At 46.9% G+C, this 16,292-nt stretch overlaps 1 protein-coding gene and 1 long non-coding RNA gene across 5 annotated transcripts in view; one reads left to right on the top strand and one right to left on the bottom strand.

Annotated features, from left to right (window-relative positions):
* The window catches only part of LOC118553354 (uncharacterized), a 116,108-nt gene extending 106,980 nt beyond the window's left edge, over positions 1-9,128 (bottom strand). For all 3 annotated transcript variants that reach the window (XR_013445634.1, XR_013445632.1, XR_013445633.1), the window contains exons 1-2: positions 8,676-9,128; positions 8,266-8,399 (exon numbers count right to left, since the gene is read on the bottom strand). This is a non-coding gene — a long non-coding RNA (uncharacterized LOC118553354). The remainder of the gene's footprint in view (positions 1-8,265; positions 8,400-8,675) is intronic.
* A 213-nt stretch (positions 9,129-9,341) lies between these two features.
* On the top strand, positions 9,342-16,079 carry BOD1 (biorientation of chromosomes in cell division 1). 2 transcript variants are annotated; one of them, XR_013445631.1, is made up of 4 exons: positions 9,342-9,578; positions 12,970-13,094; positions 14,168-14,436; positions 15,326-16,079. XR_013445631.1 is itself a non-coding variant. In XM_036120345.2 (4 exons), the coding sequence occupies exons 1-3, from the start codon at positions 9,342-9,344 to the stop codon at positions 14,361-14,363; spliced, it is 558 nt and encodes a 185-aa protein (XP_035976238.1). In that variant the 3' UTR covers position 14,364; positions 15,326-16,079. The 2 variants fall into 2 exon arrangements, 1 of the variants encoding a protein (XP_035976238.1); XM_036120345.2 differs by having other exon boundaries at positions 14,168-14,364.
* The last annotated feature ends 213 nt before the right edge of the window (positions 16,080-16,292 follow it).

Below are 16,292 nucleotides of genomic sequence, written 5' to 3'. Positions count from 1 at the left end.
ATCCTGGATCATGAGCAGCACTTTCAAGATGGTGGAGTTTAGGGTGGTCATGGAGCCACCCTATCCACCCAGGACTGCCTTCCTCCAGGCTTTTACGTGAGACAAGCTCTTGTCCTGCATAAGCCACTGTTATCTTGTGGTTAACAATTATTAGCAGCAAAACACAACTGTGAACATCCATAGCAGAACATCTATAACATGACCCGAAAGTCATGTTAACCACTCTTGTCTTCAAGGGAGTGTGGAGCTTGTTAAAAGGATCACCTTCCTGTTTGGATGACCTCCTTGATGGGCCGGGAGATGCAAAAGTGGGCCTGAGGCTCAGTTTGGAAAAAGGAGCTGAAGCGAGCTGACTTGTAGAGCATCCCGTCATGAAAAGTTGGCATTCCGCTGGCAAACCATGAGGGTGGGAGTGAAGGGGAGACGGGGCACAGGGAGAGGAGCCAGGAAATAATAAGTCGGCCAGCGGCTGGTGCACTCATGAGGAGAAAAAGCTGACCACGAATCCCTCGGGACGTGGAAAGTCCTCTAAGAACGAGAAGGTTGAAAGGACAATTTGCAGTTTGTTTTTAACGTTGCTGAAATGTCAGTGCCTCCTCTGATACCTCTGGAATTTCAGTCAGTACCAAAGAATCACGATGCTGAGTTTCATTACAAAAGTCCATTAGCTACAACAAATATGGTAGAGGTAGGAGCTCCAAAGCAGAGGTGACCGTGGAGATGCTGCAGAAATTGTGGAAGGGGTCAGGCGTGGCCTTCTGCAGGGCCCAGGATGGCCAGGGTGGGGGCAGCGGGGTGAGCGGTCTTAGCTAGATCCCAAGGGGCAGGACACCCTATAGCCAACATCTGCCACGCAAGAGGACTCTTGCAGCCTCCTCATTGGTCTCCCTGCCTCCAGCCTCACCCAGTCCAATCACACTCTGTGCTGTCTTAGAGAAATCTTTGCAAACTGCACATCTGATGCCGGTCCTGACCTATTTGAAACTCACTGTCCCCACCCCAAGGTCAAATGCACCCCCTGAAATGGTAGCATTTGAGGCTCCAGCCTGCTTCATCAACCTCATCTCTTGCTGGTCCCCCCCACACACCCCATGTGGAATACAGGCTCTGCAGCCCCACAGAGCTCATGGGCTTGCAAGTCTTTTCAGAATATATCCATGCTCTTCAGGCTTCTGAGCCTTTGCTCGAGCTGTACCCTCTGCCTGGGACTCCAAGCCTCTCCCTTCTCTACCAAAGTATCCAGGAAATGTTCTGAATCGCAACACAAATGAATTCTGGCTGATTTCTGCAGTAAAGGTACATAGTAAATGACACGGTGTGGCTCCCAGAATCTCTGGGAAGGCCAGAGATCCAGGCTTGAAGGGTGGCATGGACAGGAGCCACACCCGAAGTCACACTACTGCATGTTCCATGGTGACACTGCTGCCTCAACCCTGGGACAGACCAGGCAGCAGGTGCCTCTGATGCTGTCCACGCAGGTACTGGACCCGTGCAGGAACTCCACCATGGCCCCTCTGAAGGGGACGCCACCTCCCCCTTGCTTCCTCACATGCTCCCTGCTGCATCAGACTGCCCGGGTGGCTGGCCTCTGATGGCTGGAGTCGAGGCCACATGTTTAGGAAGCTAAGAAGTCAAGTCTCTGGGCTCTACATTTCCTGCCAAGACTTATAAGCTGGGGGTCTTCGAAGGATCTCCTTCCACAAGGAAGGGCAAAAGCCCACTGCTCGCATTAGGATCCTTCTCGAATTGTGCCTCCTTTGTGATATCCCCAAGGCGGCCCCGAGCAGTTACCTGCACCCCCTCTCTTCCCTCTGTACCCACCTCCCTCCTCAGGCACTCTACTAATGATCTCCCTCCAGCTTTTGAACTCCTCCAGGATGAGGACCAAGGCCAAATTCATGTGGGTATCTCCCCTCTCTCCCCTCTACCCCTCTGGACCTAGAACAGAATGCAGATACCATTATTTCTGAGTGAACAGATAAGTGGTTTAGCTCCACTATCAAGCCTATGTGCTGCCAGGACAATGGGTAATAAGAGCCATGACGTATTGAGCACCTACGGTGCACTGATTTCCATTCTAGGTATGTCCTTATGTACCATATTTTATTAATTCACAAAAATTACAGCAAAAGGGATGATTTTGATCCTCTCTGTTTTGCAGGTGGGGAAAGTGAGGCCTATTAGGGAAGTTAAGTAACTTGATAAAGACACACAACCCCACTGCTGACCTGGGCCCCAAACCCATGGCTACCTCATAGGGTTGGCCAGAGAAGCCAATGCAAGGAAATCAGGGGGCCGGCCCAGCACTCGCTTCCTCTGTAAGCCCATGGGCACTTTCTAGAGCCTTCTTGCCTACTTTGTCTCAGGAGAGGGTAAGGACACATGCGCCCCTGTCCTTGAGCCCAGAAGGACATGAATGTTCCAGTGTAGCGTGGAATGCCCAGCAGAGCAGCCACAGGGCAGGGGTGTGGGGGGGATAGGGGACAGCAGGTAGAGGCAGAGGGAGGGGTGAATGCAGCAGGTTGTCATAGGGCAGGGCAGCTCAACCACCCAAGGGCCACATTAAACGACTGCCCTCCCTGCCCTGAGAAAGCTTCCTGAGCTCAGGAACAATAAAATCTCCATGCACATACTTCCTCACCCCTGCACGGGCCCTTCCCCGTTCAACAAACTGCCACCGGTCTTCTCTCTAGAATAATCGCAGGTAGCACGGATCTAGAACTTAGCACCTGCCAGGCACCGTCTCACATAATTCTCACAACATCCTTATGAGGTAGGTTCTGTCACTACCATCATGTCACACGTGAGGAAACTGAGTTCCAACAAGAGAGCTGACCCATAATTCATAGCTACAATATGGTGGGCCAGAATTCCATCCCCGGCCTGTCTCCAGAGGTCACAGTCCTCCTAAAACGTTATTAAAGGTGGAACCCAGGCTTTAGAACCAGACAGACCTGGTCTGAACTTTGATTCTGACTTCCCCTGTCTGTACCTCAGTGTCGTCATCTGTAAAACGAGAAGAACGTCTGTCTGCCTCGCAGAGCCCTTGGCCCAACTACTGGTAGTGGGCGTAAGGAGCTTCCACCAGGGCCAGGTAGAGAGTAGGCGCTCAATAAATATTACTTCCCTTCCTCTGGCGGGGGCAACCTGCTGTTCTGCCTCTCCTCCTGTCAGAAATCTTTGGAATTGCGGCTGTGTTTCCATGAAGATCCAGCACACCCTGAAGCAGCTCTGCTCTCAGAAGTGGAAGGGACTCCCCTCAGCTCAGAGACTGCCGCTCGCCTTGACAGAGGCTGGCTACAGAGCCTGGGCCCCAGACCCCCAACACCAGGCCTCTTTCTGCCTCTCCTGGACCCGTCATGGTGTGGGGGTAAGGGCCTGTCAGGAGAGCCATTCCCCTGGGCCTCACCATCTGATCCTCAAATTTACAGTCTCTCCAAATAAGTCTAAATATATAGTCACAGAGAAACACCAAAGGAACAAAGACAACTGTCACACAGCTTTAAACTTTGCCTGATGGTCACATCACAGGGCATGGGGCACACTTATGAATTTATACGCATCACATATGTGATAAGCCTGTATTATCTTAGAAGCAGCACAATCACATGACGCTGTGTGACGTGTGTGTGAAAGCTGTTTGTTTGTTAAGTGCTGATGCCTCTCACAGCAGGCTCTTCTGGCCACCCTGTTTCAACTCCCTTCTTTTGACAGATTAGAGATACAAGGGTCAGGGAGGAGATGTCACTGACATATTCAAGGGAACCTTTACCAAAGGTAATTGCATTTAGGTCAAAGTGGCCACCTGGGAACAAGGGTGGGGGTTGGGAGTAGGACCTGGGGAGGGAATGACTGCAAGAAGCTGAAAACCCACATGCCAAAGATAATCACCCGAAAGGCTTGTTGATGGGGCTGGAAATTTCCACCCAGAGAGACCACAAGTTTCCTGGGAGGTTGTCAGAACCTCCCAGGAAACTTATTTAAAAATGCCAATGGCCTTAACCCACCTCTAGGGACTGCTTCTGTAGGTTTGGGGGGATGGATGAGCATCTATATTTTTAGTAAGGTCCTCAGGGAATTTGGATGGCCACCAAAGTTGAAGAAGGACTGACTGAAGCTGTCTCACAGGGGCACATGAGTAAACTAGGCTGATGTACAGTCATTTCTAGACACGAGCTGAAGGGCTGAGGGCTGGCATTCAGTCACTCACTCACCCAGGAGTTTTTAGCATTCAGTTATTCCACAGATGATGGACTTAGTGGAGGAATGTGCTCAGGGTTGTATCAGTCAGAATGGACTAGAGTATGCTGCACTCACAAACAATTCCAAAAGCTCAGTGGCTTAAAACAACCAAAGTTTATTTCTCACTCCTGGTACATGTCTGTTAGGAGAGAGCGGGGCCTCCTCTGCTCCACATCTCCTCACTCTGGGGCGCAGGATGACAGATCAGCCACTACCTGAAATCATGCCGGTTATCATAGCAGATGGCAAGAGAGTTCTTGGAGGGTCTCAGGTTGGTATTTAAATGTTCTGGCCCAGAAGTATCACAAGTCACTTCTGCTCACAAGTCACTGACTAGAACTAGTTACATGGCTCCAACTGACCCTCAGGGCATCGCTTCATGACTGCTGCGCCTTCATGCTATAGCAGTAAGGGGTGGTGCTTCCATCAGTAAGGCCAAGTTTTCCCGGGAGCCTCAGCACATACCTCTCTGACCAGAAGCAGGACCTACGGTCACTCCTAGCAACAGTGGAATCTAGGGAAGGACGCTTTAACAGAGCACGCTGCAGCTTCAAACAAAATTGGGTTCTGTTGGTAAAGAAGGAGAATGGATACTGGAAAAGTAACCAGAAATACATAGGTACATAGGGAGTGTCACTGGAGAATGAGAGACAGCGTTAGAAGTATGATGACAAAGGTAGATGATGACAAAGGTAGACAAAGCAGCAATAGCATGGAGGGCTTGACTACGAACTTTACTGAGCTCACCAATTTAGAGGTTGGCTGAGTGGTTTCCTAGGTCATCACAAGATTAAAACTACTAAAGTAACATATATGTTAATTCTGAATACATATTAATGGAGATTTCTGTCCCACTAGTAGACTACAACTGAGTACCCCAGGATGCTGTATCAAGACCATATCGTTAGCTGTTAAGGGTCTACTGTGTACCACGTTCTGCATATATATGATTGCTGATCTTCAGGACCACAAAAGGTAGGTATTAATATCATCTCCAGGGCGCCTGGGTGGCTCAGTCGTTAAGCGTCTGCCTTCGGCTCAGGTCATGATCCCAGGGTCCTAGGATCGAGTCCCACATCGGGCTCCCTGCTCCGTGGGAGGCCTGCTTCTCCCTCTCCCACTCCCCCTGCTTGTGTTCCCTCTCTCGCTATCTCTCTCTCTGTCAAATAAATAAATAAAATCTTTAAAAAAAAAAAAAATATCATCTCCATTTTACAGATGAGCAAACCAAGGCTCATATGGGTTAATGGATGACCCTCAGTCACACAGCCAATAAGCAGAGGTGCTATGTCCAAACCCAACCCAGATTCCAAACTTCTCACTCTTTTCTCAATATGATCTCAGGTTGCCTCTTTCACTAGAAATCCTTTAGTAAAAATCATTCGAAATGACAATGTGTTAAAAACACCGAAGCCTGAAATGTTATCTAAGATGCATGTCCAGCAGGAAAGGCAGTGATTGTATTGATTGGTGCTAAGGACTCCTGCTTATTAAAGCCCTGGTTTTTAGTGTATATTTGGATCCATTTTGTCATTAGATATGCTGGAAAATATCAGAAAGAAACAAACAAAATGAAGCAGCCAAGATCACATGGTATGGATGTAGCCAACACGCTACAGACAGGCAATCTTGAGAAACTCTGGATGCTGTTAATTAGGAAATGAACAGCTGTCCAGCCTAAGAATTGGCAGAGCTCTCTGGATGACGACACAGGAACAAGAAGAAAAAGGGCCACACCATGAACATGAATAAGGATCAACAATGTGTCTACCTCAAGTGGCTGTGGTGTCTAAATGCAGCCTTGGATTCAGTTCTTAGGGCTCTGAATGCTCTTGCTTATGGACCAGGATCTTGGGTTACATGGTTGGAACGTTACCAAGGCAACCCACAGACTGACTTCTAACCTTGGGGTCTGCTCCCTGGCCCAGTCTCCCAGTCCATGTAGTCAAAAATCACGGATCATTTGGACATATATTACAGACAGCTTACTGTACTGTCCTGACTCCTCTGAATATTGGCTATATTCTGACATTTGATTGAAGGCAGTATCAAAAATCTTAAACAGCTTTATCCTGACTTAGAAGAGCAAATTTCCCATTCATTCATTCATTCTTTTTTTCGTCCATCCATCACACATTTTCCAAGAGCCTGTATATACCAGACACTATCCTAGCTGAAACAGACAATCCAGTCATGGAATTTAGAGATCAGTGGGGGAGACAGAGGTAAATCAAATAACCCCCCAACCCAAAGGTAAATCTGCAACTGAAATGTTATTAAACATTTGCTGAGGACCAGGAATTATACTAAATGGATTGCCAAAATGGCGCTTAATCCTCTCCAAGGTCCTGAGCAGTGGAGGCTTGGAGAGGGGATTCAACTTTCCCGAAGCCACACTGCCCCAAAGTGACAGCTGAAATTCCAGTCCTGCACCACCTGATGCAAAAAGCCCATGCATGCACTTGGCTGCTTTTTCATATCTCCCTCAGCAGCCTGTAGATCTCAACTCTTTCCGGCTCCTGCCCTTTCTCCTTTGAGACCTGCATTTGGGCTTAATGGAGTTTCCGCTCTTTTATGCAGTCTTTGATAGAAAATATTCCAGAATCTAATATGTCCAAGTCACTGGATTGGGAAGCCTGTTAGAGACCAATTTTAAAACTGAGATTCTACAATTATTTTTACCTAAAGAATACCCAAAGAAAATGAGACTACCTGGGCCGAAGTTAAAGCAATTATCTCCGTAGAATTTCTAAAGGTCCTGGATTATTAACAGAGCAAGGGTGCCCCCTAGTGCACTGTGTATTACACGTTCCTTGACTGGGGATGAGAGCATTCTGGAAGTTAAGCGGTGGCTTCCTATTGCAAGTCTGGATTAATAATAAGCCTCCCCTAGGCTTGATCACCTTGGCTCCCCAAACCCCCACCCCATTTATATCAATTCCAGAGGCAAGGCCTCAGATATACGGTACAGCATCTTCTCGCGATTCAGAATTCCACCAACCAGGACACAAGGATCCCCACACTGAGATTGCCAAAGGCTAAACCACCTACTGCCAATCTCCAGGATCACTTTCCCATTAGACCAATAAATTGATCCATCATTTCCTGCTATAATGCCTCTCTCTTTTCTGGAGGTTGTGGCTTAAGGGATACCCATCCTTTACACACACACACACACACACACACACACACACACACTCTGACCTTATCCTAAAACTACCAGAAACAGGAACTTACACATTCACTTTGAACTAGGTTTTGTGCCCCAGGCTGCGGATAGAGTGATGAATGTATCACATTCCCAGCCCAGAGCTTATACTCCAGTAGGGGAAACAAGTGGCTAATGAGTCTATTAATTATTCACTTTTCACTATAATAACTGCTACGAGAGAGTCTGCTCGGAGAGTCTGTATCAGTGAGACCAAAGGCAGATTAGGTCTGAGAGTCAGAAGCGTTCCCTGAGGAAAGAGAGTAAGGTGTACCGTGCCAAAATGGGAGAAAAGGCTGATGAAAGTGATCAGAGAGCTTGGGAGAGAACAGACATGGGGCCCAGGTAGCCTGAACTGGGTTTCTCCTGGGGCTAAAGGTGGTAAGTGTGAAGTCAGTTAGTCAGAATAGGCATTGTCTCAATTCAAGGATGGTGAGGTATTAAGAGAGTATCATTAACATTAATGTTTGTCATTAATTGAAAAATACTGAGCTGGATGTTAAAGGATGAGTATAAACTAACACCTGAATATTTAGTTTGAGGATTAAACTCTCTTGAGTAGGAAATGTTAACGTGGAAAGCATCCTGAGTCCATTCTGCCTCTTCCCAGTAACCAACAGTATTGCAGAATTTATTATTTACAACCTCTCCACTGCTTATATAAGATGAGGAAATAACAACAGCTGACCTAATTGCCCCAGGTGGGCAGGAGTTGAGTTAATAGGCTAAAGGCTGAAAGGAGAGGATAGTGGTGGCAGCCACGGGGTTCCCATGGTGAACTGTGGCTAAAAACAAATCAGGATAAAAAACCTTACCTAGTGTGTGATGCCCGCTAGATCTCAGGAGGGTTAAACGCTGCAAGATTTGTATTCAGAAAACCTGAGTTCAAAGCCGCCTCTTCAGCCTCTAGCTATGTGACCAGGGCAACAAAATGTCTCCATTTCCGCATCTGTAAAACAGCAATAACAGTATCTGCTTTTTAGTTTCTTGTCAAGTAGTGGGTGTAAAGGGCTTAGCATCATGCCTGGCATATTCCATTTACTCGACATTAGTTTATTATTATCACCATTATTATTGACAATGTTTTTTATCTGAGACCAAATCCACACACGTAAGAAATTCAGGGAAAACTTTTATCTTCTTCGTCACAATGTTCTGTTATTTTCCCATTTTTAAAAATAAGTATGCACTGCTATTAAAATCTGAAGGAGTAAAAAGTACCTACACATTTTGGCATACTACAAATTTGATTAGTCCGCTGTTGCCCAAATTTCCCGGGCTCCTATTGTTCAAGGAGGGCGTGGGTGTGCACGTTAAAAGCAGATTCCTAAGCCCCGACCGAGAAATACTGAATCCGAACATCTCAGGGACAAACCCGTTAATTTATACTTTTACTCAGTCCCACAGATGATTCTCATAATCGGGCCCCTGCTGGAACCTGCTGATTCAAAGCGAGCGCTGCAGTGACTGGACGAGGAATGCCGGCGCAGGTTCTCGCAATCACGAGCACCTGAGCCTACAATTCCCACACTGCCCCCGCAAACCAGCGCTCAGCGAGCCGGAGCCTGCCGGGAGTTGTAGTTTCCGTCAGCCAGACCTCTACCTATAAGAAAGGCGGAGATGACTGCCGAAAACTTCCCGCCCCACAATGCAAAGGCCATTGGTGACGTCATCTGCAGAGCGCCCGGGATGGAGCGGGCCGTTTCTACCGCTCTTACCGCCACCTCCGCTGCATCAGAGCCTGCCTCCTCCTCCGCCGCCGGCCCCTCCCAACCCTCCTCTCCCTCCGCCGCCTCCTTCTTGGGCGCTTCTGCCACCTCTACACGATCCAGGCCCTCTGTCCCTGAGAAGAAGTCGTGTTCAGTTTCCTTTGTGGGCCCAGGGCGCAGCCATGGCGGACGGCGGCGGCGGCGGGGGCACGGGCTCGGTGGGCGGCGGCGGAGCGGGCCAGGCCTCGGCGGGGTCGGCTACAGGCGCGACGGGGGCCAGTGGGAGCGGCGGCCCCATCAACCCGGCCTCACTGCCTCCCGGCGACCCACAGCTCATCGCTCTCATCGTGGAGCAGCTCAAAAGCCGGGGCTTGTTTGACAGCTTCCGCCGGGATTGCCTGGCGGACGTGGACACCAAGGTAGCTGGGGCCGACGGGGTAGGACTGGGCGTGAAGACAGCAGGGTTGCAGGTTGGCTTTTCTAAAGCAGAGAGAACAACAAAAGATACTTTTAAAAAATCTCAGCAGTGAGGTATTAGGCCGCTTGAGGCAGTACAGGAAGCTTTCTGAGTGGTGTACACGTGGGTTGGACTCCCAGTCCGATCACTGTTAGCTGTGTGACGGTCCAGTCGTTTCTCTGAGCTTGGGGATTCAGTACTGGTTTCAGAGCCTAGATCCTATCTTTCCCAAGCTGAGACTTCTTTAAGCCCCTCAGTAACAAACCTCTGTGTGTTAAGAACATTGGAGAAGGCCAGGTAAGGAAGGGAGAATGGTTTGAATGCACAATCATCAGGACGTTGTAGCAATTTGTTCCTTTTCTCTAGCTCAGTGATTTGCAGGCTTGAGTGTCCGGTTGAATTAAGGTACACTGGTGCAGAACCCTCATCTTGTACTCCATCGTGGATTAAAGAGGATTTGGTGCCAATTTTAGATCCTAATGCCATAGGTCAACCCCCTAGTAAAATGCTATTTCATGTTACTTGCCAAAGTCGTGGAGATTCAATGGAGTCAGGTGTGTTAAGTGTCAGACATACAGTAGTTGCTGGAATGTTCCATTCTCTCCCATTTCAGAAGCTTTTCTAACAAGACTAGGGTTGTAGGTTTAGGAGGCTCTGTTACTGACTGAGCCCCTCTAGGGAAGTGATTTCTCCTCTTTTAAGAGAATCTGCCTACCTAACAGGAAAATTGTGAACTTAAAATTAGAACTCAAAGATAGGGAAAGACATCTTTCATTTATTCATTGAACATTTATTGGCCTACAGCAGGTGGGCTGTGTGGATACAGGAACAAGTAAGTCACTACCAGTCCTCAGAGCTCATACTCTAGGGTAGAAAACTGACAGGTGGACCAGATGCTATATACACTATGTGGTGTTAGAAGTGCTTAATATTTAATACTTAATTTTCCTTATTTAAGGTTCCTCAGGTACATATCAACTGAACTTCCACCTTTCCCAGGACTCTGGGTGTTCTCAACTTCCCATCACAAGTTCTCCACTCGTATCTCTTATGTTCTGTTTTGTGTGGCTAAATCAATGTAGTATGCATGGTATTTTTGAAAGAGAGAAAGAAAATTAGTATTGTAAAGCTGTTGGGGGAAGGAGAGTTGGAGCCTTCCCCACGTAACACCTTAGATGTTCCTTCCATTAGTGCCTGGGTGGTTATATTTTTGGAAGACTGTGTGTTTTCAGGCACTGTTGCTTTAGCCCCATGGTTCTCAGTTTGCCTCTTGGATCAGCAGCATCAACATCACTTGAGAACTTGTTAGAAATGTATATTCTTAGGCCCCTTCCCAAACTGCTGATATATTTCAGGGAAAGTGTACAGATGATGTTTGTAATTTACTTTGCAGTGCACCCAAAGTACAAATAAATGGAACAAACCGATAAGTGAATCAAGTGAGGGATAGATAATGCAGTAAAATGTTAATGGAAGGCACAGTCTGTCCTTTCACTTCAAGAACTGAAGGGATTATTCTATGTTGTCAAGATCTGTTCAGGTTTGGTGGTGACATTTGCTGTCCTTTGTCCTTTTACGGTAAACAGTAACTATCATTTCAAACCAGGTGACTTATTTTGAATAGTATAAAGTATAGTATCAGGATGCATAGTTCCAAGTGACAAATTAATTCTAGTTTCTTTAAGCAAAGTGGTGAATCTGTTGACTTGGGCACCCCAAGAAAGGACTGACTGAACAAACTGTCAGAAGAGTGGGGATGCATTTGGAACCGGGGATGCTCCTCCAGGGCCATCTTTCATTTCTGCTCTTTATAATAACTATTTGATTGTCACTGCACAGCAGAGTCATCCATTTGGTTACTAGTATTTTGATTACATCTTACATCTTCTTCCTCTAGAAAGGGACTCTCAGTTCTTGTTCAAAAAATCCCAGGGAACATCAGCATTGTCTTAGCATGGGTCAGGCACCACATTTGTGGTCAGGAGAACATGGCACCCTCTGTCCTACCCTTGTGAGGAGAGGAAGGAGGAGTTGCTAGGTAGATAGTACATGGGTGTTTGTGAATCCGTTCTCTTGGCCTTTTGGAAGAGTCCACCTATAGAGTTGAAGCCTGATGATTTTTTTTGTCGATTTCATTTACCTGACTGCTAGCACACTTTTGCCACAGTAACACTGCATAATAAACCAAATCATGGTGACTTATGATAAGCATCCATTCTCATGCTGATAGGGCTGCAGGTCAGCTAAAGTTCAGCTAATCTACGTAGGCTTCCGCTGGGAGGTTTAGGTGGCCTGGGCTTGGGTTTACCTTGGCTACATATAAACTCACCTTAGGTCCCAGGACATGCCGGTCATAGAGGGTCACCAGAGCACAAGAACCAAGCCAGACAGAGGACGACCACATTTAAGGCCTCTTGTCACTAGCACTCCATTGACCAGACCGTGTCGCATTGCTAAAACTCAGCATCACTGGGGTAGGGAAGCAGTCTCTGCCCAGGCGGAGGGGGGCAGGGGTGAAGCCTAACAGCAATGCACACTATTATACCTGGTTTGAAGAAGAGCAGCTGATCGTACCAGAAGGTCTTAGAGGCTGAGAATACATGTTCCATGTATTCACCAAGTTCCTTCTAATTTTGTTCTGATCATAGTTGGGTCTAAAACCGACTATGAGCCAATAAGAGCCTCAAGCTCCATTTTTGGACTTAAGGTGTGCTTCCCCTCAGCCTTTCCCAGTGTTCCATAGGCTTTGACTTCAGTCTCCATTCTCACATCATGCTGAGGGTTGGGTGGCCCTTCATTTTATGCAGTGGGCTTTCCTGAGCCCTTATTTATTGCTGAGGATACCCTGCGAGGTAAGTGGGACAGTAATATTTCAGGTTTACAAATGGAAATAACTGAAGCTGAAAGGTTGGTGACTTGTTGAAAGTCAGACAGCCGGTTAGTGATGGTGCCCGGCTAGAACCCAGTTCCTCTGATTGAGAAACAGTCTAGGTCTAACCTTGGCTTTGCCACATTTTGGCCATGTGGGCAAGTTGTTTACTTTTTCTAAGCATAAATTTCTAATCTCTACAATGGGGGCAGGAGAGAGTTAATAGACCCTCCCTGTACCATTACTTGGAAAGTAAATGGGATGATGCATCTGGCCTTGTGCCTGCCCACCATAAAGTAGCCCTTGGTTGCTAGTTAATTCATGCTCTGCTGTCCTACAGAGCCGTCTTCATCGTCATGCTGGAAGTGTCTTTAAGGACTTGGAACATCTACATTTCTGTGGAAAGCAGTATTCTTAAATGACTGACTTCTAAGATTTTGGTGCATGTAACTTCTTACCTTGCCTCTTCTTTTTAATGTTTCAGCCAGCTTACCAAAACCTGAGGCAGAAAGTGGATAATTTTGTGTCAACACATCTGGACAAGCAGGAATGGAATCCTACAATGAACAAAAACCAGTTGCGAAATGGTCTGAGGCAGAGTGTGGTTCAGTAAGTAATTAGAATTAAGAGTGAAAAGGTGGTAATCACAGCATGATGTACAAGAAAGCTGATGCGTGTCATTATTTGGTCAAGGTGGATGGTACTTTACAGCAAATCCCACGCACAAGTCGCAGCAGTCCACCCCTTTATTAAAGTTAAGGTTCAAGTAAGCAAAGGACTCAACTGACATTCTTGCTAGTTTATCCATCCTCCATAGGCCTCCTGTGTAAACTCTACCGGGTGCATCGAAAGATACTCCAAATTCTGAAACCTAATTCCCTGCTGCTTGAAGTTTTCAGTGTAGTTCGCCCATACGTGGGAGTTGTATACCAAGATATCAGTGTTTGGATCTTGGGCGAGAGGTCTGAAGTGGAACAGCAGCTTTTAGGAAGGCATGGAGCCTTATTAAAGCATGTCTGTCGCGGTCACAGCCTGAACCTTAGTTAGTTCGGTGCCACTGCTAGTCACCCGGTGACTTCTCGGTGTCACTGGGCACTGCAGCAGAGGCGGGCCATGGCATCTGGCTTTTTCTAATCTGCTCGTGATCTTTTTTTGCTCTTATTACTAGCACTTGTGTTCAGGTCTTGATCCACTGAACTCTCCTGGAATATCTAAAAGCTTGTGAAGTCCACCTCTTTAGAAATAGAAATATCGGGGAATTATGCTGAGTGAAAAAAGCCAGTATCAGAAAGATGCGTGGTGCTGATTCCATATATGTAACACTGGTGAATAAACAATGACAGCGATGGAGACAAGATGAGGGGTGCCTAGGGCTTAGGGGTGGGAGGAGGCGGGTGAGTGTGACCCCAAAGGGGTAGCCCCAGGGGATGCTGTGGTGGTGGAACTAAGACCTTCATCGTGGTGGCGGTTACCTGCGGTCACTCATGTGGTAAAATGGCACAGAGCTACCTGGGCAAACACACAACGGAGTGCAGCTACATGTGTGAAAACTAAGTAAGGTTGGATCGTACTGGTGTCATTTTTCCAGTTTTGATATCGTACGGCAGGTACGCATGGTGCAAACGGGTGGCTGGGGGAAGGATGCACGGACCTTCAAAGAATGGTCTGTTTGTCTCCACAAGGTCAGGGATGTTGGAAGCTGGAGTGGACAGAATCATTTCTCAAGTGGTGGATCCCAAACTAAACCACATCTTCAGACCACAGATAGAAAGAGCAATTCACGAGTTCCTGGCGGCCAAGAAGAAAGAAGCCGTGCCAGCGCCCCCTCCAGAGCCTGAGAGCCAGGACCCCCCAGCTCCCTCCCAGGATGCTTCCTAAGGTCCAGTATCCCGTCTTTTGTCCAGGAGCATTCATCTCTGGCTTATAAATATATAAAATGGATAGAAAAGGGGTAAGCCACTATTGGGGATCATGTTTTTTATATATTCAGAAAAACATTTACTGCAGAGAGACTCCATCTACTGTTCAAGAGTCATTTTTTACTGAGAACTCATGGGTAGCATTCTCCTGTGTTAGTGTGATCTTCTGTGCCGCCAGAGCTAAACATTTAAGCTGTGAATAGATGCTTCATTAGAAACCAACAGGGATGGTTGCTGTGCACAAGAGAAATTCAAATGAAAGTCCTATTTTTCTGAAATTGATTGAATGAATCTCATACCTGGACATGAGTTAAACTTGGGTTTGCAGTTTAAATATAAAGTCAAACAATGCATTCTAAAATGGCATCCTAAATGGGACTCACAGTCTGCTTTAAGTCCTGCTGGATTTCCTTGTATTTAGAGATTAGAGTTTACCACTGTCAACAACCGTGGGATTCTTCTGTTATGTGCGTGCCCCCTCCTGTTACATTTGGGATTTAACTTAATCTTAAAAGTCCGCTACAGATGCACAAAGCCACGCTTTTTGCAGGCTTTGAGACCTTAGTCAATGTGAGCAGTAACCAGCAGGTAAGGAGTGGACTCTTACCTAGCCATTGTTAGTAACCTGTCCCCTCATTCCACTTTGGTGTTCTGTTTGTCAGATTCATTAAGATGTTTATTATTTTTGATAGGAAAGCCATCAGTGAGTGAACAGAGCAAGAGCACAAAGCTCGGGTGGGGCACTGCCTTAAGAGGGGGATTGTCTATTTGTGCCTGTACTGGGGGGAAAACTCAAACTCAATTCCATTATGGAGTATAAAACATTACCAGTCTTTCTAGTTTAATTGTAAATTCCTTTAGGAACATAAAATTAAATGTAGTCTCTTATCAAAAAGCCTCTCGATCTGATTCTCTTTTTAGAGTATGTCTGACACCTTTTGGAAGCTCCGTTGAATTAACCATGAAGAAATGGATTCGGTTACTTAAGAGGACAACTTCAGAATGAAGACAGGCTGAGGTCGTCACTGATTTCAACGTTCAGCCTTGACTGTGGGGCAGTGTCCAGATTGAACAGGCAGTAACGGTGGACCGTGTGTGCCCCCTCATTGTGCTGCCGTCTGGTCAGCCTGCCAAAGGGGGTGACAGCCAGTAGACACTACAGAGATACAAAGAAACACTACATCAGTCTGGGGTTGTCCTGAAACAAACCTTTATACTTGAACTTGGAGACTGTGTGGATTTTAGGGTTTGTGCTCGGGGATCCCTAGAGGGGCTGTAGCTACAGTGAAGGAACATAACCAGTTCCAAAGAATGACAGTAAAGGTTAGCATGGAGTAGGAATTAGTGCTTAATTGTCAACTAGAATGTATAAGCTGTCAGCACCAACTAGCTCGAAAGTTGTCATGACCCTCTTGTACGTGAATCTTGTTGTAGCTTCGGTTTCCTTTCCTCCGTAAGAGGTGACAACACATGGGACCGTAGAATGTGTGAGGAAGTGCAGACATCAGGTAGAAGGAAAAACATCTGCAGGCTGTCTGTCCAGGGCTGCTGCTTATCCTGCAAGGGCTAGTGCGTCTTGGGTGTGTTTATTTTATTCTCACGTTTGTGTTTTTTAGAAAAGTTGAATGATCAATAAATAGCTTGAGTTTTGTAATAAAATCATTTGATACTCCTACTCTGAAGCCTCAACTGAGTGTAGCTTCCAGGCCTGTGAACCTGTGAGGAGTAACCTTTGTCCTCTGCCTGCCATTCTGTGCCCACGCAGGGGTAGTGGGCGGGGGAGGGACGGGTGAGCAGAACTTGGAGCTGCCCACCCCCTGGAGCTAGCAGGTAGCACTGGAAGCGGGCAGGCAGTCCCTCTTCTCCCCTGGACCATGACTGGTGCCGG

This window comes from Halichoerus grypus, chromosome 2 (genome assembly GCF_964656455.1).
Source record: "Halichoerus grypus chromosome 2, mHalGry1.hap1.1, whole genome shotgun sequence".
In the NCBI taxonomy this organism is placed as follows: domain Eukaryota; kingdom Metazoa; phylum Chordata; class Mammalia; order Carnivora; family Phocidae; genus Halichoerus; species Halichoerus grypus.
This window is presented reverse-complemented; position numbering and strand designations above follow the sequence as displayed.